We start from the raw sequence: 27,148 nt of genomic DNA on the forward strand, positions 1-27,148 counted from the left end.
GCTGAATATGGCAAATGAGGCAAAACTTCATAGCCCAATTTGTTCAACTTTTGAAACGCTGGTTGTGCGACGTGCAGTCGGGTGTTGTTGTGGAGAAGAATTTCACCCTTTCTGATGACCAGTACTAGCTGCAGGTGTTGCAGTTTTTAGTGTATTTCATTGATTCACTGAGCATATTTCTCAGATGGAATGGTTTTGATGGAATTCAGAAAGCTGGAGTGGATCAAACTGGCAGCAGACCACCAAATAGTGACCATGACCTGTTTGTTGTGCAAGTTTGTCTTTGAGAAGTGCTCAAAGTGCTCTGTCCAACCACTGAGCTGGTTGTCGCTGTTTGTCATATTAAATCCACTTTTTGTCACATGTTACCATCCAATCGAGAAATGGTTCGTTGTTATTGTGTAGAATAAGAGAGGGCAACAATTCAAAATGATGGGGTTTTTTTTTATTTTTTCAGTCAGCTCATGGGACACCCACCTCTCGAGCTTTTTCACCTTTCCAATTTGCTTCAAATGCCAAACAACTGTATAATGGTCAACACTGAGTTCTTCGGCAACTTCTTGTGTAGTTGTAAGAGGATCAGCTTCCATGATTGCTCTCAACAGGTTGTTGCCAACTTCTGATGGCCACCACTATGCTCATCTTCGAGGCTCTCCTCTTCTTTGTGAAACTTCTTGAACCATCACTGCGTTGTACGTTCGTGAGCAGTTCCTGGGCCAAATGTGTTGTTGATATCATGAGTTGTATCCATTTTGAATTCAAATAAGAAAATCTCACAAATTTGCTTGTTGTCTAACATCATTTCCATAGTCTAAAATAAATATAAAATAAACAGCAAGTGATAAGTCAGTAGCAAAAAAACATAAAGTGAGAAAAGCACATTAAAATGAGGTGTAATATAACCACATTTATTTAAGATTGTATTCCAATATCAAATGGCAAATTTCAACAATGCAAAACCCACAATTATTTTTGCACCAACATAATACTTATTTTCTTACATAGAGTGCTATTTAGTTAGTTATGGTGGTCCACTAGTGAGACTTATATCTGTAGCAATTCTTGGATATGTGTGTATGTATGTGTGGTTTTATATTTGGGTAACAGTTACTGGCAAAGGGTTTAGATTTGTAAACTGTCGGGGGAAGAAAGTGTCACTTTTTCTTCAAAATCAGTTTGGTATAACCAATTAGAGTACTGCATTTCTTGAAAACAGACCTTCATAGCTGAAGCAAGCTTGTACACTTATCATGGATTTAGTTTCTTTTTGAAAAGCAAATAAACTTTCAGAAGCATCATGGCTGATGTGTTTCATTAGTTTGAAGATGCTTGTGTGCATGATCCCATTTGTATGTACTTTCCCAGTGATAGTATTTGTGCTGAGAGTCAAAGACTATTTTGCCCTGAATAACTATAATACTTAACAAATTGGTTATAACAGGAAGCCATGCACTTATTCAGTTATAGAAGAAAGAAACTGAAGACCTGTTCTGAAACTAAGTTTGTTTTATTTCTGCTCCTTTTTCCTCACTAAGAAACCTAGAAAATGATGGGAAACAGCAAAATGAGACTGAATGCTGTGGAAAAATTCAAGAAAGCTTGCAAGAAAGTGTTCTCAAATAGCTATTCAAGGACAAAAATCATGATAAAGTTTTAAAAGATGTAAGTGCAGTAGTGGGTAGCTATAGTTGAGATTTCACCAGAAATATTTGAATTTTTCTGTATAGGTGTTCTGTTATCTACTTGTGTAAACCCTGATTCTGTTTTGTTTTGTTTTAAGAAATTTCTCCATTTTAACACAAAAATCATATTATAAAGATGGTGGATCTGGAGTGATTTCACAAGGAAAGGCTTAACACTTGTACAGTTTGAAAATGTGAAAAAAATGAGGAAAAATAATTAATTACATTATAAAGGTAAAAGGAAAATCCTAGTCAAAATGAAATTGAATTTGGGTAGTTTTTAATAGTGTGAGGACTCTAAAATTTCTTCCATGGACCACAACTGGCAAGCTAACTTTTTCCTGAGTCATCTAAAACTGCTTTAGACAGCATAACTGGGGATACATTTTATGTGAACAATCTTGCCTTTCTGAGGTGTGCCAAAGCCTCATCTGACAAGAGTTCTTTTGTGTCTTTCACATCTTCTGAAGGCTCTTCAATAAATTACATTTCCATGCCTGTTAAGTTAGAAACTCTATCTTCCTCAGTATCACTTCCATGAAGTGTCATGTGAGGAACCACTATAAATGTCAGCATGAAATCATATTTTCAGATGCCATTTGTGCTTCACATACTTCGTTCAGTATAGCCTTGCTTTTCTGTCAGTTATGGCTTATTTATGGCTTAAGACAGTTATGGCTTATTTAAATAAATTCATCATTTAAAAAAAAAAAATCAAACCTTGCTGTTCTGAGTTTCTGTAAGTAGTGGGGTGAGCTGTCTGTCTCTGGTACTGGGACTGGCTTCAGCAGAGCTGTATGGCAGCACTCCAGCTGCCCCACTCCATGCTGCCACATCCCTTCCTGTGCCCCAGTGCTCCCTTTTCCCAGCTCAGGACAGTTTTTTTTCCCAACCATACTTTTCCCCAAATAGGCAGTCTTGGCTTCATGTGCTATTACCAGTACAGTTACCTTTGTACCATCAGCCTTTCAAGATTCCCACCCCCTGCCCCTGCAAGCTGCCCAGCACTCCTCTTCAGCTTTCCATGGAGCTTGTCTGTTTTTCACGTAACTCTCCTTTAATGATCAGTAAAATCCAGCTGCTCCATCAGCTTCTCGCATTATCTGTCACATCCAGCAGTTTTCTTATGTCACATCCAGTAGTTTTTCACATCCTGTTTATTCAGCGTAATTTCGGGCCAAGGCCTAGTCATCTGCCTGCAGCTGTGACGAGGTCCAACTGGCTGACAGGTCACTTTGCTAACGCCCGCCTGCTGGAGCGCAGAGCAGCTGCTCGAGTGGCCAACGCCTGGAGGAGCTTTGGTCCCCACAATGTGAAAATCACTGAAAGACTATGCAAATCCCAGTCCTGAGAGTCAGGCTGGTCCTGCTGCTGCCACTGCTCTGTCACCTTTGCCACCTCCCCATCTTGTCTTGGTTGCTCCTGTGGAAGTTGTTGGCTCAGCTCAGGCACCACAATAAAGAGAACTGCACACAGAGTATGCACACTGTTGTGTTTTGTGTTGTGTACATCAGCCTGCAGAGAGCCTTCCCTTGCCCTGTCTCTTAAAGCGTTTCATGACAGAAGTTGAGATAAGGATAAGTCTAACTAAAAGAAAACTATCTGTTCCCCTTGTTGCTTACAACAAGCCTTTGCCACCTAGGCATGTTTTCCAGAAATTATTTTCAATAAGAGGTTGTCTGGTTGGTAGCAAGGCTTTGTCTATATTTACCTCATCTGGGATAATTGTGGATGAAATACTTTGTGAAATTCCCTCTAAACTTTTTTATTCCCTCTTCACTTAGAACATAACACTTAATTGATCTTGGAAACTTGTTGGCACATAATGTTATGACACCAAGCATCATTTCAGAAAGTAGTAAGTAATCTGTTAGGTCACAGAATCACAGAATGTTAGGTCTTGGAAGGGACCTCAAAAGATCATCTAGTCCAATGATTGTCAATATGTCATGTGGAAGTGGTGAGAGCATTCTCTGTTACGAGCCTTCAGGCTTGAACCTTGTCAGTGCTTATGGTGAAGGGGTAAACAAAAACACAGAGGAGCAGAACTAGTAGACTGGGGATAACAGAAGCAGTGACAAAGACAAAATGTCTCCAGTCACTAAATAATAGGCCATTAAGAAACTACTGGTATTGCTTTGGGGAAGGCAAGCCTGTACTTTACAACTGGTAATAAGGGGAAACAAGATGAACGTGATTATTTTGGAATATGGGGGTATCTGTGAACTGTGCTAAAGTTAATAAATAATGTTTAGGGGGCATAGGTGGGAGTGAGTATTGGAGCGGTCCATCCCAACCAGGGCTGGTGAGTACATTTCTCTGACCAAGCCCTTTATCTGAGCACCACATTCTGTCATCTTTATAAATCTTTTCTTAACTGTCCACGTAATCTCACTCCTTATGCTGTGTGTGCAAGTGCAGTAAGAATTAAGTGTCAGCTACTGGGAGGACTGGCATGAGTGGATATGGGGCTAACAACTGGAGTCACACCAGGGGTGTAGGTGCCTAGAGCCTGTGGTGTCAGCAACAGGGGCAGGGGATGGTTTTGGCCCCAGCCGTGGGGGCAGGAGCAGCTGTGTCCTAGCTGGGAAGATAGCAACAATGTGTATCCTGGGCAAAGCTACTGAGGGGAAACAAGCAAGTGAAGCTCTCTGCAGCATTTGACTGGGACTGCAGCCTGGTGCTTGCTGCTGACAGGGGCAGGCAAGCTGTTGGTATTTTCAACCATGCCATGTGGGTTGACCCCATATATGTGTTTCTTTGGTATGTGTAATACACTGGCAAACTTCAAGTTGGACTAGCAGTGAGTGGGAGATGCCAGGCTTGGGCAGAGTTATCAGGTGGGTAGAGGGCCTGTGCTGGTGTTTGGCAGGGACCTGTGAGCCTGTAAGACAAGAGTATCTGTAATACAAGAGTGTGAGTGCACACATCTGCCTACTAATGACTTACTGCCAGCCAGTAAGTAGGAAGCCCATTAAATGGATGAAAGGGCTCTGAACCCAGGCCGAGAAGTATTAGATGGACAGAGTGATATGGTTTGCTGGTATTTGAGGGATCCATGAATGTGCATGTGCTTGTGAATCTGATGGGAGTTGGGAGCACATACTCTCAATAGTGAGCTTCAATCTTGACTAGGCAAAAACGAGGAAGGGGTCTTAGCTGACTGTACTGAAGTTCATGTGAGTCCTGGAAACATTACGTGTGGTTGCTGTCAAAGGTAGTGCCTTGTCTGTAGCAGCTAGCTGCTTAGCTGAGCTTCACATCTGGTTGAACCTGATGATGCAAAAGCAACTGTCATGTTGATGGACCTGGGATGGAGACCTCCAGCAGCAGGGCAGGAGGAATCCATGGACTGGTCCCAGAGATGCTGGAGGTGGCAGTAACTTGTGACATCCATTAACGTAACTGGTGAAATAAGTTTTCATAGTAGACATATAATACAAGTGTTCTCTTTGGGAGTCAGGAGTTTCTGAGCTACATGCATCTCAGACTTGATAAAAGTATGCTGAGAAAAATATCACTATATGCTTTTTCTGTTTTCCTGTCTGCTGCTGACCATTAATAGACACAGAAGAAACATTTCTTTATTCCAATAACTTGACTTACATGGCTGTTTTTACAAAACTGGATGTTGCTGAAGACTATATAAGTCACAAATGCTTGTTCTGCCTTAAATCTAAGAGAAGGAGATGCTTTATAAATGTGGGGGTTTAAGTCTTAACAGGAGATTTGTGGCCTTGTTCTATATACTAAGCATTTCAGTGAAGCTTCATTAATGATTTCACATTCCAAACTGTAATTTTTTTCTCCATTATTATGCATGGTTCTGCAATGTTAAGGGAGTTCTGCAATATTGTTGTATCAAAATTAAACCTCTGACATTCTTGTGTAGGGATTGCTGAAGTTTGCCTGCCTCCCCTCCGAAGCATGTTGTTGCAATTAAATATGGAAATATGAAGTTTTAGTGGAGATGAAGATCAAATAAATTCTTTTTTCTTTTATAAAGCAACAGCTTGATTTAATGAATAGTATAGGGTTCTAGAGCGTCACCTGTAGCCCCCAACCAGCTATGTGACAGTAAGCATGTCACTTAACCACTGTGTCCTACTTTTACCATCTGTGAAATGCTTTGGAAAGTCATGGAAAACTGAATCACAGGTCTTTTCCATCTCAGCATTTTATTAGGTCATCCAACTGTCCATCTGCCAGTAGAAGATTGTTTCCTACATCCACCAGTGTTTTTCCAGTCTGGATTCCACCCTCCAAGTGATTGGGCTTCCATCAGTACCTTTGGGAGATGATTTTGCAGACTTCTAGACCTCACTATCAGGAGGCTTTTCTGATATTCACAAAAAGAGAATTTTTTAAATTAATTTATTTTCATTCTGTTACTTTTTTCCAATTATTATATGCCTGCTTATAGTTTTAAGGCATATGCAATTTGCCCAACACCTTAAAGATCTAAGTAAGATGAAAACTCTCTGTAAGGTATCTAATATATAGAAGGAAGGACAACGTAAGGTTTTGAAATGCAATGTGTGAGAAATATATAAGAAAGTAAGCTACTTGGTTCTTCCTGAAATTACATCTAAGTAAGTGTGCAGACTACTGCAGATTTAGGACAGAAACAGAACAGAATATGGAAACTTAGCAGTGGAGCAGGATGTTAAGTGAGAGTGTTGGGATACTTATCAAGAATGATTAAGTAGGGAAAAAAAAAAGAAAGGAACAAGTATCATTTAGTAGTTGAATATGGAAGCCTTTTCCTATTATATAGTACTTTTTTTTTATAGACACTTATAAATTATCGTGTCTCCTGTAATTTGATTTGCATTTGACTATTTGACAACACATTAATTCTTCTGAGCCAACAGTCACAGTAGTTGCTTTTAAGGGTTTTCAGTTAGCACCTTTCATGTCCAGATCTAAACACCTGGACACATCTCATTTTCTCTAACAATAATACTTTGCATGGGTACTTCCAGTTTAGGTTTTCTTCTTCTTTATTGACCACAAGTTTTTCAAAGTTATTGTATTTCATATTTAAGTCATCCACTTTACTATAGTTTGAGAAATTTAGCAGACATAATTTTTTTTCACATTTTGAAGCCACCAGCATTGTGGCTAGATGTAGATGAAAGCTATCAGAAAAAGATTTCTTTCTACAAACTTCTTCATTTTTTCAAACTATGAATGTGTGAAAGTTATTTGGGGTCTACATAACAGTCATTACACTGCTTTTAAAATGGCTGTCTGGCAAATAACTGATATGTAGCATGATTTATTTGATGGAGCATCCTAAGCCAATATTCAGTACATTCAATTGATAAGGTTAATAGGGCTTTTGTAATACACTGTATATAAAATATGTATTATAAAATAACAAGAAATTTGCCATGGGGACATGTTTCACAAAATATTCAAGTTTTAACAAAATCCATTTGTTCAGGGTTTTCATTCCTCTATTTCAGTTGCCAATGGAAATGCTTAAGTCCAGCAATGAAAACTGCATGTGTAGTCAGTCTCTCCAGAAAAAATAATTTTTTGGTCATCTCAACTTCATTTTCATTGTCTTAAACATATATTCATATATGTTGGTAAGGTGTGACATAACCGCAGAGTCTAAGAAGAGTGGGGCATTTCAAACCTTTGAAAGCTTATTTGTAGGACAACAAAACAGGCAATTTAAACATATCTATAAATAAAATCACCTTCTGCATACTTAGCTGTTGAAAATCTCTGTTGCCCTCAGTAGTAGTAATAGATTAGGTATAAATAATGTTTTGAAAGTCAGAAAAAGTAGTATTTACATACACACAAAAGAAATCTCTATATCACAGAATCACAGAATGTTAGGGATTGGAAGGGACCTCACATGATCATCTAGTCCAATCCTCCTGCCAGAGCAGGAACACCTAGATGAGGTTACACAGGACTGTGTCCAGACAGCTTTTGAATGTCTCCAGAGAAGCAGAAGCCACAACCTCTCCCCTGGCAGCCTGTTCCAGTGTTCTGTCACCCTCACTGTGAAGAAGTTTCTTCTCATATTTAAGGGGAACCTCCTGTGTTCCAGTTTGTACCCATTGCCCCTTGTTTTATCATTGGCTGTCACTGAGAAGAGCCTGGCTCCATCCTCATGACACTCAACCTTTATATATTTATAAACATTAATGTGGTCACCCCTCAGTCTCCTCCAAACTAAAGAGACCTAGCTCCCTCAGCCTTTCCTCATAAGGAAGATGCTCCTCTCCCTCCATCATCTTCATGGCTCTGCGCTGGACTCTCTCCAGCAGTTCCCTGTCCTTCTTGAACTGAGAGGCCCAGAACCAGACACAATATTCTAGATGTGGTCTCACCAGGGCAGAGTAGAGCAGGAGGAGAACTTCTCTTGACCTACTAACCACCCCCTTTCTAATACACCCAGGATGCCATTGGCCTTCCTGGCCCCAGTGCTGGCTCATGGTCATCCTGCTGTCCACCAGGGCCCCCAGGTCCCTTTCCCCTACACTGCTCTCCAGCAGATCATTCCCCAACTTATACTGGAACCTGGGGTTGCTCCTGCCCAGATGACTTTACACTTGCCCTTGTTATATTTAATTAATTTTTTCCCCGTCCAGCTCTCCAGCCTGTCCAGGTCTCGCTGGATGGCAGCACAGCCTGCTGGCATGTCGGCCACTCCTCCCAGCTCGGTGTCATCAGCAAACTTGCTGACAGTGCACTCTATTCCCTCATCCAAGTCATTGATTAATATTTTGAAGAGTACTGGTCCCAGTACCGACCCTTGAGGGACTCCTAGAAACTAGACTTTGCCCCATTGATCACAACTCTCTGGCTTCTTTCCTTCAGCCAGTTCCCAGTCCACCTCACTACCTGATCATCCAGACCACACTTCCTCAGTTTAGCTGTGAAGATGCTGTGGGAGACCGTGTCAGATGCTTTACTGACATCATGATAGACCACATCCACTGCTTTGCCATCATGTATCCACCTGGTTATGTCCTCATAAAAGGCTCTGAGGTTGACTTCCCCTATTTTCTTCCTTTAAAAGAGATCAGGGGAAGATGCCATTAAGTTAGAATGTTTATAAGGAAGATGAACCGTATAAAGATTTTGTAAAGTCTGACCATAAGAAGAATAAATATATCTTTCATCCACAGGATATAAAGCCGGATGAAGTTACCAGACTTGCTCTTAGGACAGAAGTTAATTTTGAAAGTGTGTGCAGAAAGGTAAGGCTTGTTGGTTTTTTTATTTTCTTTCTCCTGCTTCTCTGAGAGTGAGAGCACTCCTTGGGAAAAGGTACCTATGTGGGTAGGAGCACATACATTTGCACACTGTGTTCTGTATGTTATATTTTGTCTTTGTTGTAGACCTTACTTCCTTTTCTAAAGAAATTCATCAACTAGGACATATCTACAAAAAATTGTACAGCAGTTTAGTACAAGTGGCTTGTCATCTAAGCTGGTGGGCTAATCCCTAGTAACTGGAATATAATACCAGGAAGCACAGTAGTGGTTTTTGAGTCTTTATAAATAGATTTAGTTTGTTTATATCCTACATACATATGGTAGTGTTTCTCCTGAAGCCCACTGGTGGTATGTTATTAAATATTAACTGTCTGACTAATGATATCTGTAAAAGATTAAGACGTATAAGTGAGAAGATGCTTGTTGAAATAAGCAGTTGAGGTTGAGAACAGACAAGACATTGTAAAATAAGTTCTAAAGAGCACAAATAATACCGTTTTAAGGGATGTGCTGGAGAAGTGATGCCAGAGTGCAATTCTGAACCAAAAAATATCAATACATGTAGCTATATATTTTTCACTACTTCATCCTAAATTGCTATGTGTGGTTGATCCACTGAGGAAGTCTGAAGCCTGAAATGTTTATTGTTTGCAGGCGAAGTTTTAATGTATAACTTGGTCATTTCCTCCTATAATGGCATCATTAGTTTGTAATATAACACTGTTGCAAAGCACAGTTATGTGTGATATAGTTCAGCCATTAGCATAATGTGCAGCAGGATTTCCATGCTTCATGTGAGCAAAATCAAGTCAATAGGAAAATATCGTAGGAGTTTGGTATTTCTGGAGTAGTGTTTGGATGAAAGCATCTTATTGGTTTTCCTTCTCTTAATGATAGAAGAGGGTAAGGAAAAGGTCACAGATATACTGACATGGAACTAAAAAGCAGCATTCTTCTTTTAAATTTATTTGACCAAAATTTTCCAGTCTGAACGTGAGCTACTCAGAAACTGGTTACTGCAATGTTAGAAATGGTGCAGAAGTAAAGATTCTGGAAGTGTGAGCACATGTGGAGAGGGATTTAATGCTTGAAGATGGATGCCAAATGCAAACAATAAAATATTTTGGTACTTCCTGTAGGAGATTCTTCTGCCAAGGATTCAAATGCATCAGGCCTATGCTGGTTGCATAAAGTATAGGAGCCCCAAAATGAAATAATTGATGCTATGTTTTTAAAAGAGTTTACAGTTGAAATTTTATTTTCTAAGAAGATATTTTTATTGCTAAGAATACAGGAGGAATGTTATTAATCTTACTAATTCATTATGTCCCATAATTTTTGATGTATTCATAGTGATGGCTGACTGTATGCTTTCCATATTTACTTAAAATAGGTTTTCATTTAGCTATAATTCTTGAAAACAGGTCATACATGTGTCTTCATGGAGTTATTTCTGGTTGTAGAACTGTTGTTATTTATAGAATCATAGAATCATTTTGGTTGGAAGAGACACTCAAGATGATAGAATCCAACCATTAGCCTAACCCTGACACTAAGCCATGTCCCTAAGAATCTTATCTACACATCTTTTAAACTCCAATGGTGACTCCACCACTTCCTTGGGCAGCCTCTTCACCCTTTCCTTGAATAATTTTTTCCTAATATCAATCTAAACATCCCCTGGCGCAACTTGAAGCCACTTCCTCTCATCCCATCACTTGCTACTTGGAAGAGGAGACAACACCCTCTATGCTACAGCCTCCTTTCAGATGGTTGTAGACAGCCTCCTTTTCTCCAGGCTAAACAGCCCCAGTTCCCTCAACCACTCCTCATAAGGCTTGTGCTCTAGGCTCCTCACCAGCTTTGTTGCCCTCCTCTGCACTCTCTCTAGAACCTCAATGTCATTCTTGTAGTGAGGGGCCCAAAACTGAACACAGTGTTCAAGGTGGGGCCTCACCAACCAGTCCCAAGTACAGGGAGATGATCACTTCCCTGGTCCCGCTGGCCACAGTATTACTGATATAAGCCAGGATGCTGTTGCTGTGCTTCTGGCCACTTGGGCACACTGCTGGCTCATATTCAGCCAACTGTTGACCAACGTCCCCAGATCTTTTTCCATCAGGCAGCTTTCCAGCCTTGCTTCTCCAAGCCTGTAGCACTGCTTGGGGTGGTTGTGACCCAAGTGCAGGACCTGGCACTTGGCCTTTTTGAATCTTACACAATTGGCCTCAGCCCAACAATCCAGCTGGTCCAGATCCCTCTTGTAGACTCTTCCTACCCTCAAGCAGATCAACATTCCCACCCAACTTGTTGTGTCTGCAAAGTTACCAAGGATGCACTCAATCCCCTCGTCCAGATCATTGATAATGAGATTAAACAGAACTGACCTCAACGCTGAGCCCTGGGAACACCACTTGTGACCAGCCACCAACTGGGTTTGACTCCATTCACCACAACTCTTCGAGCCCAGACATCCAGCCGGTTCTTTATCCCTCCCAGAGTACACCCTGGATGGCCATGAGGTGCCAGCCTTTCCAGGAGAATGCTGTGGGATACAGTGTGAAAGGGTTTTCTGACGTCTAGGTACAAAACATCCATAGCCTTTTCCCTCATCTACTAGGTGGGTCACCTTGTCATAGAAGGAGATCAGGTTGGTCAAGCAGGACCTGCCTTTCATAAACCCGTGTCGACTGGGCCTGTTCATTTGGTTGTGCTGTATGTGCTGCATGATGGCACTCAGGATGATCTTCCCCAGCACTCAGGTCACACTGGAAGGCCTGTAATTTTCCCTGGATCCTCCTTCTGGCCCTTCTTGTAGATGAACGTCACATTTTGTTGCTTTCAGTTTTTCAATGGTGTGAAAGTCTGTTAATCTCACACCTTGTAGTGAATTGGTCTTACGTTTCAGATCGAGTTTATAGGCGGATGCTGATGCTTTTTTAAAACTACAGAGGATTTTTAACCTTGCTGCATAAGAAGAATATGTACAATTAATTATTACGATACTATTAACAAGTGGTGGCTAAGCCATCAAACTATCGCTTGCTATTGGTTGGCCACAGCATATCACCAATTAAAGAAAGCATCCCTTCCATGCTTTAACAAAAGTTAATTTTCCAATATATTATTTCTTCTTTTCCCACAGTTAATTATTAAACATACAATTAAAAAAAAAATAAAAAGAGTTTCTATCCCTAGCAATATTCTAGATCATATGAAATGCAGACCACACTGTTTACCTTTTCATTAACTTGAGTTTCGAAATATTTGAAGGAAAACATCCTGTGGCTGTTTTCATTTTCAGAATAGGTTTGTTTTCATTGATAAAAGGCAATCTGCTTTTAATTCACTGTGGAATGTTGAATATTAGTTTTGCATAGTGGTCATGTTTTATGTTCCATTACTACATTTCCCCATATATTTTTCAGAAATGGATAAGCATACTTTTCAACTTAAGAGGAGTTTGCACAGATTTCAGTCAAGTATGATAAAAGTGTGCTATGTGTTTAGCAAGTGGCACTATAACTTGAGTTCTAATGATTTAACCGTCAGTATTTTTATACCAGCACTTACTAATAAGCAAATCAAATTTATGATAGTTGCAAAGTGCGTTGGCAAGAGTCACCAACCACATTACTCAAGACTTCTTCCTTTTCCAATTTATGGTAGTGTTATAGGGCTTACGACATTACTTTAAGAGAAGAAGCTGTAGGTGAAGAGTTCTTTATGCACCTCTGCTGAAACGTTTTTAAAATCCTGAACTCTTACAGGAGGCTTGGTTCATTACTGTTGTGCTCCAGCACACCAAAGTTAGAAATAAGCTAATCCGAAAAATGCTGTTGATGACAAGCAAGAAACTGACTTGGGAACTGAGAAAGGTCTTAACTGTTATTTTCAACTTATTGCTAACAGTTTTAAGGTAACTTAGATAAGCTAAGGTAGACAGGGTAGATAGGTTAATAAGTATTAATATTTTTCCAGTGTTAGAGAAATTATGTGCATCATCTGTGCTGTTTCTCCAAACAAAGGAACATTGGTCCATCTGTGACCACCCTCATCATTACTGCAGTTGGTTTTGTTGCTTTTGCACTAGTGCTAACAGATACTGACTAGCTTATTTTAGCATCTCCTTTAGTTTTTTTTCTGATAAGTCTTCGGTATATAGAACATGAGGAAAACAAACAACAACAAAAACCTGTGTTTTAAACACTGAAAATGACAGAATTCTGCTCCAGCATAATGGAACTTTATTATTACAAGCAATTATCTGGAGTCCATCATGCCCTAAGTCAAAATACTTTTTTTTCATCCAAGTAATAAAGTCTGTGCTTCAAATTCAGTGAGTTTCAGATTTTTGGAGAAGGGGGAACTGAAACAGCAAAAAACTGTGGTATTTGATTGAGAAACAAGAGTACCAGTATACATTATTTTCAGAGCTTGAATTGAGCATGTGCTTCTGGCTTGCAGAAATACCAACACATATTCACTGATACACGTCCTCTATTTTTTGCTTCCAGATAGAATCTTTGCATAACCTTAGCAGCATAATTTTCTTTTTTTTGCACTGAGTTCTAATCTTTGGTCCTTGAGAAAAGCATCACCTTTTCTTACTAAGTCCTGTATTTTCACCTGAATCCTGTCATATTTGAATCATGAATACACTAATGAATACACTTATTTATTAAGAACATATTAAACTTGATACCGCTAGTAGTTTTTAACTGTATGGCAGGGAAGGAAGATGTGGTTTCTGAATCAAACAGAACTTTTGATTAAGCACGTCTGCATCCACCGAGCAACAGTCATATCTGTGTTTTCTAACTTTGGAAAATATAAGGGTTACTATTTTAGCTGACGATCCTAAATATATGCTTGTGATCTTTGGCTTAATTTACTTTAGAAATGTATGTTCTAGAGGAAAATATATAAACAAAACCTCTCGATTCTGTGTATTTAATCTGAGGAAATGCACTAAATCATAAAAGGGGCCTGACGCAAAGTCTCTTGCAGTTTAATTGAAGACTTTCCGTTAACTTCAAAGGCTTTGGATCAAGCACAGAATAGTTTCTGTCTTTCGTCTGGGCTTTGGGGGATTTTTCCACAACCTCCTCCCTTCTCCCCCCCTCCCCGCCCCGTGAGCCCCTCTGAAGTATTCTACTCATTACAAAAACATTCTGATTATGATAGATGTTATTATTGATATGAAACTTCTGTTTCTCTTGTTAGTGCCTTTAATAGCAGCATAACTAGATAATTACTTAGGTGGATTTTTAACATTCTTTGCTTATGAAAATATTTTGCTTGTAATCCGTAAACCACAGGGAAAGGACTACTGTATGAATCAGAGTTTTTTGTAATAATAATGTGATAGACTATTAGCTTTATATAATATGCAAGTTAATTTTGTGGTTTGATTTTGGCAATGTAGGGGTGAATGGCTTGTGTTTTTCAGGGACCCATGAAAAACTCATTCTCTTTTTTAATCTAAGTTCTGGTTGTTACACTCTTTTAAATTAGAAATTGTGTATAGACAATCAGAGCATAATTATAAGATTTGATAATTAGTAGTTTAATGAGCACATGCCTAGACTAACAATCTCTCATTGCCCCCACCTTGCCTTCTTTCTAAGTATCAATACTTGGAAACATTGTTATCAGCTTTTGCTTTGGAATGAATGTATTGCTTTGTACTTAGGAAGACATTTCCATTCTCCACCAATGTGTTTATGCTGAGAATAGTAAAACAACGATACTCCATTTATTTTCCTACATGTTTAAAATGTTACATTCCTTTCTTATTTCAGTATGAAAATAAAGGTACTAATTTGCATATCAGATACCACATGCACTTTGCTCTAATAGTGGCATCTGTCAACATTTTATGGTTTTGGAAATGTGTTGCATTGATTTAATAGCACGATTTCCTGTAACATGTTCTAAAATAATTGACTTGATGCTGGGAATCAGTGTTACAGAGTTGAATTCTTTTTGTCCTGAGTATTTTGACTCTGTTTGAATGTAAGTCACACTGAATGTATGAAACCACTGTTTCCTGAGAATTTTCCGTGTCAAACACCAGATGTTAATGTTAAACAGAAATGTCTGTGGTCTTCCTAACACTACTGATGAAGTGAAGAATTTTGCGTTCAGTGATGAATATCACATTCAGGTGTAAATACGTTCTCTGGATGACTGATTGGGTTTTGTTTTCTTTTCCTGAAGATTCCTCATCTTCCAAATTTGTTCACCTGAACTGCAAGCTGTTAGCATGTCTTTTATAGATAATTCTTTATTTTAGAACTAAGAATCCGTTGTTATGGCAGCAACTGACGTTTTATGTCAGTATAAAACTGTCTATTGATTTTTGACAAATCTTTTTCCACTCTCTCCCTGCTTCTCCACTCAATTGTCTATCTGCTAGCCCAGCCAGTATCAGTCCCTTCCCAGTCTTCAGTGGGAGAGTTCAGGCTCCTGATTATGCTGTTCTGTCCATTGCCCACCTACCTTAGGTTTGCCATTCCTTCCCCCTACAAAACTCTTTCCTTTACTGGGCCAATTTATACATCTCTTCTCCATTTGCCCTTTTTTTTCAAACTACGCTGCCACACGTGGCTGTAACAGCTTGGGAGTAAGGAGATAGACTAGACCAAAGTTACCATCATCTTCAACAGCAGAGTAGCAATTGCAGTGATCTGTTTAATTACAGCTTGGATTTTGTCCATTCTGGAAAGAATCTTTTTTAAGTTCAGTACCGAAATAAACTGCTAGTAAGTTTGGCAGTTTTTCACAGAGATACTATGTTTATCTGTGACACAAAAAGGCTGTCTCCTGTCAAATTTTAAATTAATAGTTCAGGGATCTTTCTACCACTCATTTGCATTCCTGTGAAGCTGTATTACTTACTGTTGTTGCCTGGCTGAACTGATTGTTATTAAAGTGTATTCCTGTCCTTAGACAAGGTTCAGTCTTGAAAGTGATGTGATTGCTTTCAGTTTTAATATACTCGTTTCGCTTACTTGGTGTGTCAGACCAGAATGTGGGCAGGCATATTGTCAATAAAGCTGAATTGTTAAGTCAATTCACATTTTTGTAAGCAGTATTTGGCTTGGATCATCTAGTTAATTCAGATACAATAGGCATACTTGAAAGAGCATAAATGAAACAAAAAAAAAGAAAGGTAGATTGGGTAGATCAGTGTTTTTAGGTTCATGTGTGCCTGTGGTAGTGGTGGTGTGATGCATGGTGCTTCACATGCATGTGACTGTACTTTTTCAGTACCAGAAAGACTTACATCACAGCACTCATAAAAGACAAGCAACTCAACTTTTATTCCTATTTTAAATGAATATAAGAGTGATGTGTGTAAATATCTTACTGGATATGAGCTGTCATGGGAACAATAGAGGAAAATGTTAGAAATCATCTTGGGTTTATGCTTTCATTGAATAAAATGCAGGAAAAAAAGTGTAGTGTAACGAGAGATTCTCAGGATATGGTGGTTGGTTAGGCTACCTTTTTTTTTTTTTTAATAAAGGAAGGCGAAGTTACTGATGCCCAGAATGTCCTTGGTATTCTTCTCCAAATTATTGTTCAGGCTTCATCCGATACCCAAAAGGCAGGCAGAGGTCCAGAATCAAAATGCACCAACACAAGTATGGTATAGGAAGGAGAGATTTAGGTGGCGGGGGAATCTTTGGGGCAAGATGAATTTGGACAGGAAAGATGAGCTGCATCATAATCAAAATTGTGCCAGGCTGCTGGAACTGAAAATTTTAAAGGTCATAACGGAATACTTAAACTAAAAGCAGGGAAATGCGTGGAAGAGCATCTGATTGACAATGACATGACCAACAGGGGGCATGTGGCTACTTTTCAGGATGTCTCTTAAAGGCCAAAGAGAACAGCTTGATCCAATAAATAAGGAAGGTAGATTGGGCTGCCTACAGGGACAGTTGCTTGGCCCCTCCACTACTAAGCTACAGAGAAAGAATGTAAATTATGAATGCTTCCGTATCAATCCTTGAACTGAAAAAATTAATGGAGAGAAATTAGAGTACCTGATATACGACATCATCACAGATATAATAGATACCCTTCTACCAGATCTTCAAGATAATTAATGAAATGTACCATCTTTACAGGGATAAAGGGGGAGGATGTAGTGCATGAGAGTGGTGCTGTGTTGTGAAGCACTGTATTTTAAGTCTAACAGCACAAATATGTTACAGGAAAAGAGAAACACTAAGAGGCCTTTTGAATGGAAGTTCCAGCTGTCTTAAAAGTTTGGTACTATGAATGTGCTACAGCCTCCAATCAGAACGGTGTTGGTGAACAGAAAATGTTAAATGAGGTTAAAGAAGCTACAAATTTATGACACATTAATAGTGAGAGTTTTCATTTACCCTTAATTCATTTGGATACTAAAGAGACAATCTTTGAATTGCATCCTTTATGTATTCATAGGGAAAGTAATTGCTTTACAAAGTTCATCCAGATGAAGGGGCAGGGAGAAGGTTACTAATCCAGTAAGTATTAGTACCTATTGAGCAATTTCAACCAAAGTTACCGGAGGTGATTTTAAAAGCATTAACTTCCAACAGGGCTTTTTGTGTGTGAGGGAGAAACCAAAATCGGTGTACCATTGAGGGAAAGGTGTTCATAGTTCATAACCTCTTGATCTTGTTTTGAGAAGCACCACAGAGTTGGTGTTGGCACAGAAGTGCACAGAGAGAGGACATGAGGTACAACATACCTGTGTTGGAATCTTTCATTATTTTGGTTCCTTCAAGAGCTTAAAGTGTTAAGGTGTCTTTAATGTTATATAAACAATTGTAATCAACTATGTTCAAGGCAGACAGCTACTCACAAATTGCTAACTGGAAAAGCTCTTTCTGTATATACGCTTCGTAGTGTGACTCAGAATTGCATTACAAAATCAGAAAAAAAAATAAATCTGTCATTCCTGATATTTCTGAAAATGAAAAACATCTGCTGCTATCTTTTTATTTTTATAAATGAAACTCTCTCAGTTTTTCATTACATATCATATAAAAATAAAGTACTAAACCATTCTGATTTCTTTCCCCCTTTCTTATCCAGATCAGTTTTTAAAGTGCTGCAACTCAGAACAGGGAAATGGAGATTTATAAAAGTAAAAACAAACAAACAAACAAGTGTTCTGGGATTAGGAGCTCAATATGAAGCCAATCAGTCTGTTAATATTGGAAAATCAGATGAAAAATGCTGGAGGCACTATTGTTTGAACTTTTTGAAACTTAACTGTAGAAGGAGAAAGCTTATATGTTATTGAATTCCTAGAATTCTGTTTGAAGTAAAATCTTATCTATTGGGACGTCAATGAATGTAGGTGCTAAGACTGGCTACATTAATAAGTTACACCTCAGTAAAATGAGAGCATTAAGTTTAGAGGATACTGCCCCTCTATGACAAGATTACTAGGTAAGAGAAAGTATTGGAAACGTGAGGTCACCGAGTAATGTAACAGCATTAAATTTAAAGGGTGATGGTCTATTTTTTCTTGGGTTTGGAATACAAATAACTGCATAATGATTGAAATGGTTGAGTGATTATACATCAGGAAAATTCTACATGCCAGAGTTCAGTTAATAATGAAGTAATGGCCTAGAAGATGCCCGAGAGCCTCTAAGCATAAAGACGACTATTCTGTTTGTCATATGGTGAAATACCTGCTATAAAATGTGAACATCCAGAATTTCCATTTATTTTACATACATTATCTGCTGATTTGTTCAAATAATATCAGGGCTTCCATACATATCTGACATGTGTTTATTGTTAGTTTTGAATGCATATACTCCCTCAATAGACTTAAAGATGGAAAATCTACATTTTGATGCCAGATAACTGGTATGTTTATCTCAGATGTTTTAATAGCTTTTCAGTGAATAGGATATTATTTCCATTGTCTTTTCAGAAAGTGGCTGAAAAACATATATATATATGAAAAGAAATCTGTTTTCAGTTGTGCATGAAAATTGCAATGTGGTATGCCAAGAAATTCTGTCTTGTTTTGAATGGCGTATTATAATGTGGCCTACCCCTGGTTAGTGTGTGCAGTGTTTGTGAGGTCTTTAAGTCATCTGTGCCTCCAAATCCCTGGTTCTCATATTTAGTTCCTTCAGCAGCACTCTAAACCTAAGTACATCTCTCCCAAGAGTTTTATCTAAAGGCATCAACCTGACAGCAGTTATATATGAGTGTGTTCCTGGTGGCAACGCTTGTAAATGTGAAGGTCTGAGCAAGACAGGCTTTCTTGGCAGGGATAAATCTTTTACCTTTATGTTATAAATCATCTGAAATGTACCTGATTAAATTGGAGCTTGTTTTTCAAATGTTAGCTAGTTTTGAAGCTTTGCATCTGTTTTAAATTTGAAAATCTGAACTGTGTCTACTTTCTCTATTATAAAGTCTGTCATATATGCTTATACATATGGTGCTATATTGGGCTGCATCTGACAAGTGATAATTTGAAGTCTGAGCATCTGTTTTACAGTGAAATATTGTATGGATTTCTCAGGGTTACATTCCTGAAAGTTCAGTACAGAGTTTTGTCACCAAATAGACTTCATAAGGAGACTGGTGGATATCTCAATTGTGAAACTTCACAGGTTTGTCCAAGGCAGAATATTGTGAACTTCTTGGTCCGTTAAATAGTTTACTCATGTGGTGCTCATCCTGGCATCTCGCCAGTTTATTTGCCACCATCTGTTTTCACTCAGTCTTTGGACATGCTCGTGATGCACAGCTAGATCTTGGGAGCTCAGATGCATTCAAGTTGTAGAGAACTCTCATGCAGTTCTGTTTCCTGCTTGGTTTGCAGCGCAGCCTGACTGGTGTTGGTCTCTTTTCTATAATAAATATAAGTAATAATTTTATTTTTAAATTTTGGTTTCCCAAATAATTGTTTCACATTTCATTTTGAGATTGGTTAGCTTAAGTCCCTGTTTGGAGTTAATAAACAACTGCCTATTTTGAGTTTCTAGACCCTCATTCTAGATTGCCAGTTGCAGGCAAATGATCTCTCAACTTCACACTTTTCTGCAAAAGTCAGTTTGGTTTTCAGATCTGAAATATAGTTGTTGTCAAACTAATTTATATATGACCTTTCCTACAAATTTCATTATGCTCTCTGAATAAGTCTGTGTGAATTTCGTGACATAGACCTTTCTCTTTGCATTGTTCCCAATTACTGCCTGTTACCCAAGAGGCATTTTGTTTCTGTTCCCTCTGAAGTACATTTTTTGCTTCAGGGTTTCTATTTCATCGAATTTTGCTTTCCAGTTTACTTTCACAATATGATTGTCGTTTGCCTGATTTGGGTTGAAGGACGGGAGTTGGTTGGTTTTTTTGTGGGGTTTTGGTTTGGGTTTGTTTTGGGTTTTGGTTGTTTTTTGTGTTACTTGTTGGGTTTTGGGGGGTTTTTTATTGCATCTATTTTACTGTGCTGCGTGCCAAGATTTTTTATTCAGTTTGGCAAGATGCATGTGTTTTATAGTGATATCATGCCTCAACTGTTCAAATGTCAAAAAATATGAAATGCATCTATTTTGTACAAAGCAAAAACATGTAGCCTTTATACGGTTAGGTTTTATGTATTTGATTTTATGTTGCTATAGGTCAGAACTGTACATATTTTATACTGGTTAATTGTACTGTATATACAATTCAAATTATGCAATATTTTTACATTACAGATACTTCTTAATAATTTTTTAGCATCTAATATGGGGAGTACTCGGTTCACAACTGCTTTCCACTGGGAATTTGTCTGCATCATAGATATGTTTGTCCATAGCATAAAGTAATGTTCAACCTGCTTCTAGGTTTTCTCAACGGCCAGCAGGGGTTTAAGTGTTGGTAGTTACAATGAGTTAGACCACAACTGTGGAGGGAAGTTGGCACTGTGCTCACTTTAGGTCCTCTTTCATGACCTTAAGAAGTTAACATTTTTTACCTAAAGAAGTGTGCATTGTTTGTTTGGGCTTCCAAAGTGAGAGTATTAAAACACGTATTCCTACTAGCTTTTGAAGAAATGTCAAAGAGTTAGCAGCATTTGAGTTTTCCCACAATCTTGCTGTTTCAGCTTATATGTAGAGCTGACCCTGTTTGTCATGAGGAGATAATTAAGAATCCATGCGTGCTTTATTCGGGATTTTTTTGCTCTGACTTCTTTATTGAAACAGTCATAGAAATTATTTTATACATAAGGAGAAAGGAAAGAATTAGTAGAAGATTAAGTACATAATTTGTACTTGGGCAGGTCTGGGGTTTATGCCAAGTTCTGCTATAGTTCACTGTGATAGTTAGGGGTGAAACACTCCGATTTCTCTTTGACCATTTCCCAGTCTGAAAAATAAGCATTAGACTCACACTTGCATGGTTAGTCAAATTAGTTGTGGCAGGTTAATCCGGAGAAACTCTATTGAGTCTTTTATAGTCCAATCAAATGTGGTCTTCTAACACCTGTAAAGTGGTAGGCTTCTTAAAAGGGCTTTAAACTTTTTCAAATGCTTGGATAGTAGGTGTTTTCTATCGTGCATGCAGCAAAGAAGAGCAAGAAATCTTTTCTTTTTTTTTTTTAATTTATGACCTAACTTGAAATTCTTATTTTAAAAGAAGAGGAGACAATAGAAACAAGTTTATACTTGGTCCTCATTTTGATAAAAGACAAAACAAACTGGATGGAGGAGTGAGGGTAAATCTAAGTGAACAAACTGAGGAAAAGAACAGCTTTGGTCCAGACATACAAATGAAGTTAGGGCAGTGTAAACACCTTGATATTATTAGAGGAATCTCATGCTTCTGCCTGATGCTGGATTCAAAAGTCTGCAGACATCAGTGATTAGTTGACAATCAGTGCTGCTGCAAGGTCAGCTAGATTCTCCAGACCTTGACGTTCTGTTATGTGCCAGAGTTGCCATGGGTCTTCAACTTCCATACTTCTTGAAAGATAAATAATGTAAATAATCCAGACATTTTCATGGTTGAATTACCATGATAACAGAAAACAATGTAAACCAATATAAACTATGGTAAGCATTGTATAATAAACAGGAAGCCAAGGGGGACTTCAGGTTTATTGTGTATCTTGATGTTTTGTAAGAAATTGTTTAGTTTTTCTTCTGTTGTTCTGTTACAAGATGTCCTGCTGAGGTTTATGTTTTGTTTTTTGTTGTTGTTTGGGTTTCTTTGTTTGCTTGTTTTTTCCAAAGGCTTTAGATCTGTTAGTACATACATTTTCGCTTCAATTGGAAATTTTTTATCAGTCTACTTTAAAAATTGTGTGTAGTCCAATAAAATCTGGTGAAACTTGTATGATTTCCTAAGATCTGTACAGAAGTAATTGCCATAGGTATTTCTCACCTGTCTTGGTTTTAAGTTTATATAGCTATTTCTTCATAACACCTGTACCATAATTTTGATGTTACATAGAAAATTGGGAAAGCTTGAGTAAAAACTGAGTAAAAGTTGATTATAAATCTGACAGGTTTTGGCTGTCCATTTGCAGTGTAGAGTCTGAAGCATTTAGTGCTGATGTTCCTCTCCTTTGAATGTCATGGGCTTGCTCTTTGTTATTTATGTATTTTGGAGACCCATTCTCTTTTAAACTCTCACCAAATCTAACAGACACCTCTTTACTGTATTCCTTAGTTGATCCATCTTCCTATTATCAGAGTGTTTTGGGTCCACATTGACAAGGTTTTGGTGGCAGGTGGTCTACAGGGGTGGCTTCTGTTAGAAGCTGGTAGAAGCTTCCCCCATGTACGACTGAGCCAGTGTCAAGCGGGCTCCAAGATGGACCAACCGCTGGCCAAGGCAGAGCCCATCAGTGATGGTGGTAGCACCTCCAGGATATCATAGTTAAGGGGGGAAAAAAAACCTGCACAACTTCAGCTAGAGAGAATAGTGGGAATATGTGAGAGGATCAGCCCTGCACACACCCAGGTAAGAAGGAGGCAGAAGGAGGGGCAGGAGGTGCTCCAGGTGCTGGAGCACATATTCTCCTGCAGCCTATGCTGCAGACCATGGTGAGGCCAGCTACCCTCCTGCAGCACATGGAAGTCCATGGTAGCGCAGATACCCACCCACAGCCCATGGAGGACCCCACACTGGAGCAGTAGGCTGTGACCCCTTGGAAAACCCACGCTGGATAAGGCTCCTGGCAGGACCTGTGAACCTGTGGAGCGAGTAGCCCACGCTGGAGCAGGTTTGCTGGCAGGACTTGTGACCCTGCGGGGGACCCACACTGGAGCAGTTCAGGAAGAACTGCAACCAGTGGGTGGGACTCACATTGGAGAAGTTTATGGAGGACTGTCTTGCATGGGAGGGACCCCACATTTGAGCAGGTGAAGAGTGTGAAGACTCCTCCCTCTGAAGAGAAAAGAGCAGCAGACACAACATGGCCCTGTCCAGCTGAGGAGGGGGAGTGATAGACCAGCTTTGGTGGACACATGGTGTCCAGCCAAGGTCAACGCACCACAGTCAACAAACAATATCCTGCTGTCACAAGCAGAAAGACAACATGCTGCCACAAGTGATACCAATAATCGTCTCTCATACCAAAATCTTCATGTCTAACATCCACAAACCACACACTGTATGTCTTACAGACATAAAGAATGAGGGAGGACTAGCAACATTTCACAGTCAGAAAGTAACTTTTCTGAAGGGTCTGGTTCCAAAGCAGTATGAGGTCATGGAACAGACTTGGGTGACAGCCATGATCTGGCACCTTCAGACATCCTGTGACTCTACATTAACCATATCTGCTATTACAAAGGACAACTGTAACTAGTTAGACCTCTGGGAAGAATGTGGGGATTAACAGGGTTTCTGAGGCCTTTTTTTTTTTTTTTTGTAGAGAGACAGCTCTTCTTGTAATCTGCTACAAAGCGTGTTGCAATGACATCTTGGTTTAGCTCTGAATATTGCATTATTTTTTTAATGCTTAGCATTTTCTCTGCCATTTCTATGCTTAAAAACAGGCTGTTAATCTCAACATAAAACTGCACTTCCAGTTGGATTAGAAATTTGAGTATGACATGCTTCAAGGTTACTTCTGTCTTGGCTTTTGACATGTACTGCATATTTGTCAGTGGGGTTTCTGATTGTCTCCATTTCAGTGTCATTGCTTTTAAATAACTGAGAGACAATCTGAAGTGACAGATGGAAGGCCACCAAGCATTACTACTTTAGTAGCACTGTGCTTTGACCCAGTTGAAATTCTAGTAGTAGTTTTTGTAGTAGTATACTCTTCTAGTAGCAGTCTTGTTTCTGATGAGACCTGTAACAAGGCAATCCTCCTTTATACAAAAGTCAGTTGAAGAATAGATGTATGACCTCTTTTTTCCCTATTGTTGATTATAATTATAGTAGAGAGGGTACAAACAAAACTAGACTTGAATAGGAAGAGTAATCAGAATGAAGGAATGGTCAGAAGTCTCCATGTCCCCAAGTTAATCCCAGGTTTCTGCCCTTTAATTCTTCCTGAAGCTCTACTGTCTCAAGCATGCAAACAAGGTGACCCTTTCAACTCCTGCAATCATGTCTCCTCCAGTGCCCTGAGACATGCAGTTTCTTGTTCTAACTTTGTCACCTACGTTGTATGAAGTAGGTACTACCCACACAACTTCTGCCTGACTTTTTTTACCCAGTGCTGCCAGCTTTCAAGAGCCATTGCATACTTCTTCTGGCCCCGCACATCTCAGAACTTGCATTGTGAATCTGTTTTTATCTTAACAAGCTTGAAATGTCCATTCTCTTCCCAATCATTGCCACATGGTACAAAATTTGTCTGCCATATGTGGGACAGGCATGCGTGTTTGCAGATGTGTAATATACACAACTGTTGCTTTATTATGCTATGACTAACAAGTTATGTTTTGAGGCTTGTGCATCTATGTGCACATTTACCATTCAGGATGAAGAATGCTTGTTTATGCAGTTTGGGTTTCTTTTCCTTTTAAGAGATTTGAAAATACAGAAGTCAGTACAGTTAATTCAGTTAAATGTCCACATGAAGTTTAATGAAACATGGTAGTGATGATAGACATCTTTGATACTATATACAGAAATAATGCATCACTTACTATGTTAAAAAGTTTAAGGAGACTCTGACATTCAGGTGGTTCTTTCTGTAACGTACAGCTTCTCACTGTTCCCTGCTCCTCTGCTTCTTTTCACATTGCAGAGCTTCATTTGCACACTGAATGAGAGTGTTCCTATGGAAAGTACTAGGACATTCTTGCATTAAAAACGAATAGTGCAAAATAATACAAGAAGTAACAGGAACACATGAGGATACATGTGTACAGTTCCAGTATCTGCATAATTAAACATACTGGGGTGTGGGCAGGGGGGCAGGGTGTTCTTCCTGTAAATACAGTTGACATTTTTCTGTCAAGTTTTATTTTCTGCCAAGGTTTTATATACTGGAAAATACTTGAGGGAAAATAAATTGAGCATTGGAAGTGCCAAAAAAAAAGAAGAACAGGAAATTGTAAGGAATATGAATATCATGTTGTTAGCTTTTTGACTACTGTCTATCAGTGTGAGTAGTCTTTGTGAAGTATTTTGCTATAAGGAAAAAATGTGTTTATTCCATATGGATTGGCATGTATATGCTTAAACCTTTCCTATAAACATTTTAATTAAAGGACACCAGATGTTGCACAGAAGCTACTGCTGCTGCTTTCTGAACTTCATGGTATATTCTTTCAAAACCCACAGGAAGTAACTGAGGGAAAAAGTGTATTAATTAAGTTCAGAAATAGATTTTCCAGCTATAGAAAAATGTCCAAAGAAAATAATGTTTGATCTTCAGAAATGTGAGCTTGCTGTCCCAGGAATCTGGTGGCAGCATGCAGCACTGTCACATGGGGATCAGAATTCTGATTTCAGATTCTCAGAGCTAGGCTAGCTTGAAAGTAAGCCAGTCTGTGACCCTTGGAAATAGACCCATATTTTGACCTGGCTCTTCAGTCTACAGTGAAAACATTTTTCCAGTTTTTCTTGACCTGAAGAAATGAAGTTGTAATAGCAGAGACTCAAGGAGAAAGAAAAATAGAATTCCCAAATGCTCTGCACTTCAAACACCAAACATGAGCAGACATACCCAAAGAATATTTTGTAAGCTCTAGAACCATGGCAAAAGAAATACAGGTGAGATTTGCTTTGCTCTGGTGGAGGAACAAGATTCACATTTTTGCAAACCAATTAAATACTTCTGCATGTAGAGGTACTGGCTCTGCTGTAGCTGTAGTGTCATCTTCTTTCCTTCAGACTAAAGCACTGAAAGTGACTCTCCTGCACTAGTAGTTGGCATGAATTGTCTATCTTTATGCAATGAATACATAACTGTTTGGACTAAGTGGCACAATTCTGCTGAAATAAAATGTACATACAAACAAGTAAGATTCTCTGCTGAGCACTGCTATGTCGAGCAAATCATATACTTTAAACATGCATTGCTGATGTATTAGGTAGTGTTTGTGTTGTGGTTTGACCCCAGCCAGCAACTAAGCACCGTGCAGCTGGTCGCTCACCCCACCCCCGCAGGATGGGGATAGCATCAGAAGAGCATAAGTGAGAAAAACTCACAGCTTGAGATAATGACAGTTCAATAAGTGAAACAAAGACGTGTGTGCAAGCAAAGGAGGATAGAAATGTATTCACTACTTCACATCAGCAGACAGATCTTTAGCCACATCCTGGAAAGCAGGACTTCATTTCATGTAACGGTTACTTGGGAAGACAAACGCCAAAACCACAAACATCCCCTCTTTCTTTTCCTTTCCTAGAGCTGAGCATGACTTGATGTGGAATATCCTTTTGGTCTGTCCTGGGTTCAGCTGAGATAGTTAATTTTCCCAGGAAGCTGCGAGGGGGCCCAGCTGGGACAGCTGACCCAAACTAGCCGAAGGGATTTTCTATACCAAAAGGCATCATGGTCAGTACATAAACTGAGGGAGCTGGCCGCGAGAGGGAATTCCTGCTCATGTGGTGGGCATAGGTTTCTGGGTGGTGAGTGACTGCATTTGTATCCCTCGTGTATATTCTTTTATTATTATTATTATTACTGTTGTTGTTTATCTCTTCCTTTGTTGTCCTGTTAAACTCTCTTTATTCCGACACACAAGTTTTACACTTTTTTTTTAATTCCCTCCATCCCACTGTGCG

General features: G+C 39.0%; 1 protein-coding gene across 1 annotated transcript in view; it reads left to right on the forward strand.

Moving 5' to 3' along the window:
• SRFBP1 (serum response factor binding protein 1) overlaps window positions 1-27,148 on the forward strand; it is a 77,491-nt gene that overhangs the window by 44,959 nt on the left and 5,384 nt on the right. Inside the window, exon 4 of the mRNA XM_080362970.1 lies at window positions 8,840-8,911. Within this exon, the coding sequence (XP_080219096.1) occupies window positions 8,840-8,911 (72 nt within the window). The remainder of the gene's footprint in view (window positions 1-8,839; window positions 8,912-27,148) is intronic.

Source organism: Nesoenas mayeri (assembly GCF_963082525.1).
Source record: "Nesoenas mayeri genome assembly, chromosome: Z".
Lineage (NCBI taxonomy): Eukaryota > Metazoa > Chordata > Aves > Columbiformes > Columbidae > Nesoenas > Nesoenas mayeri.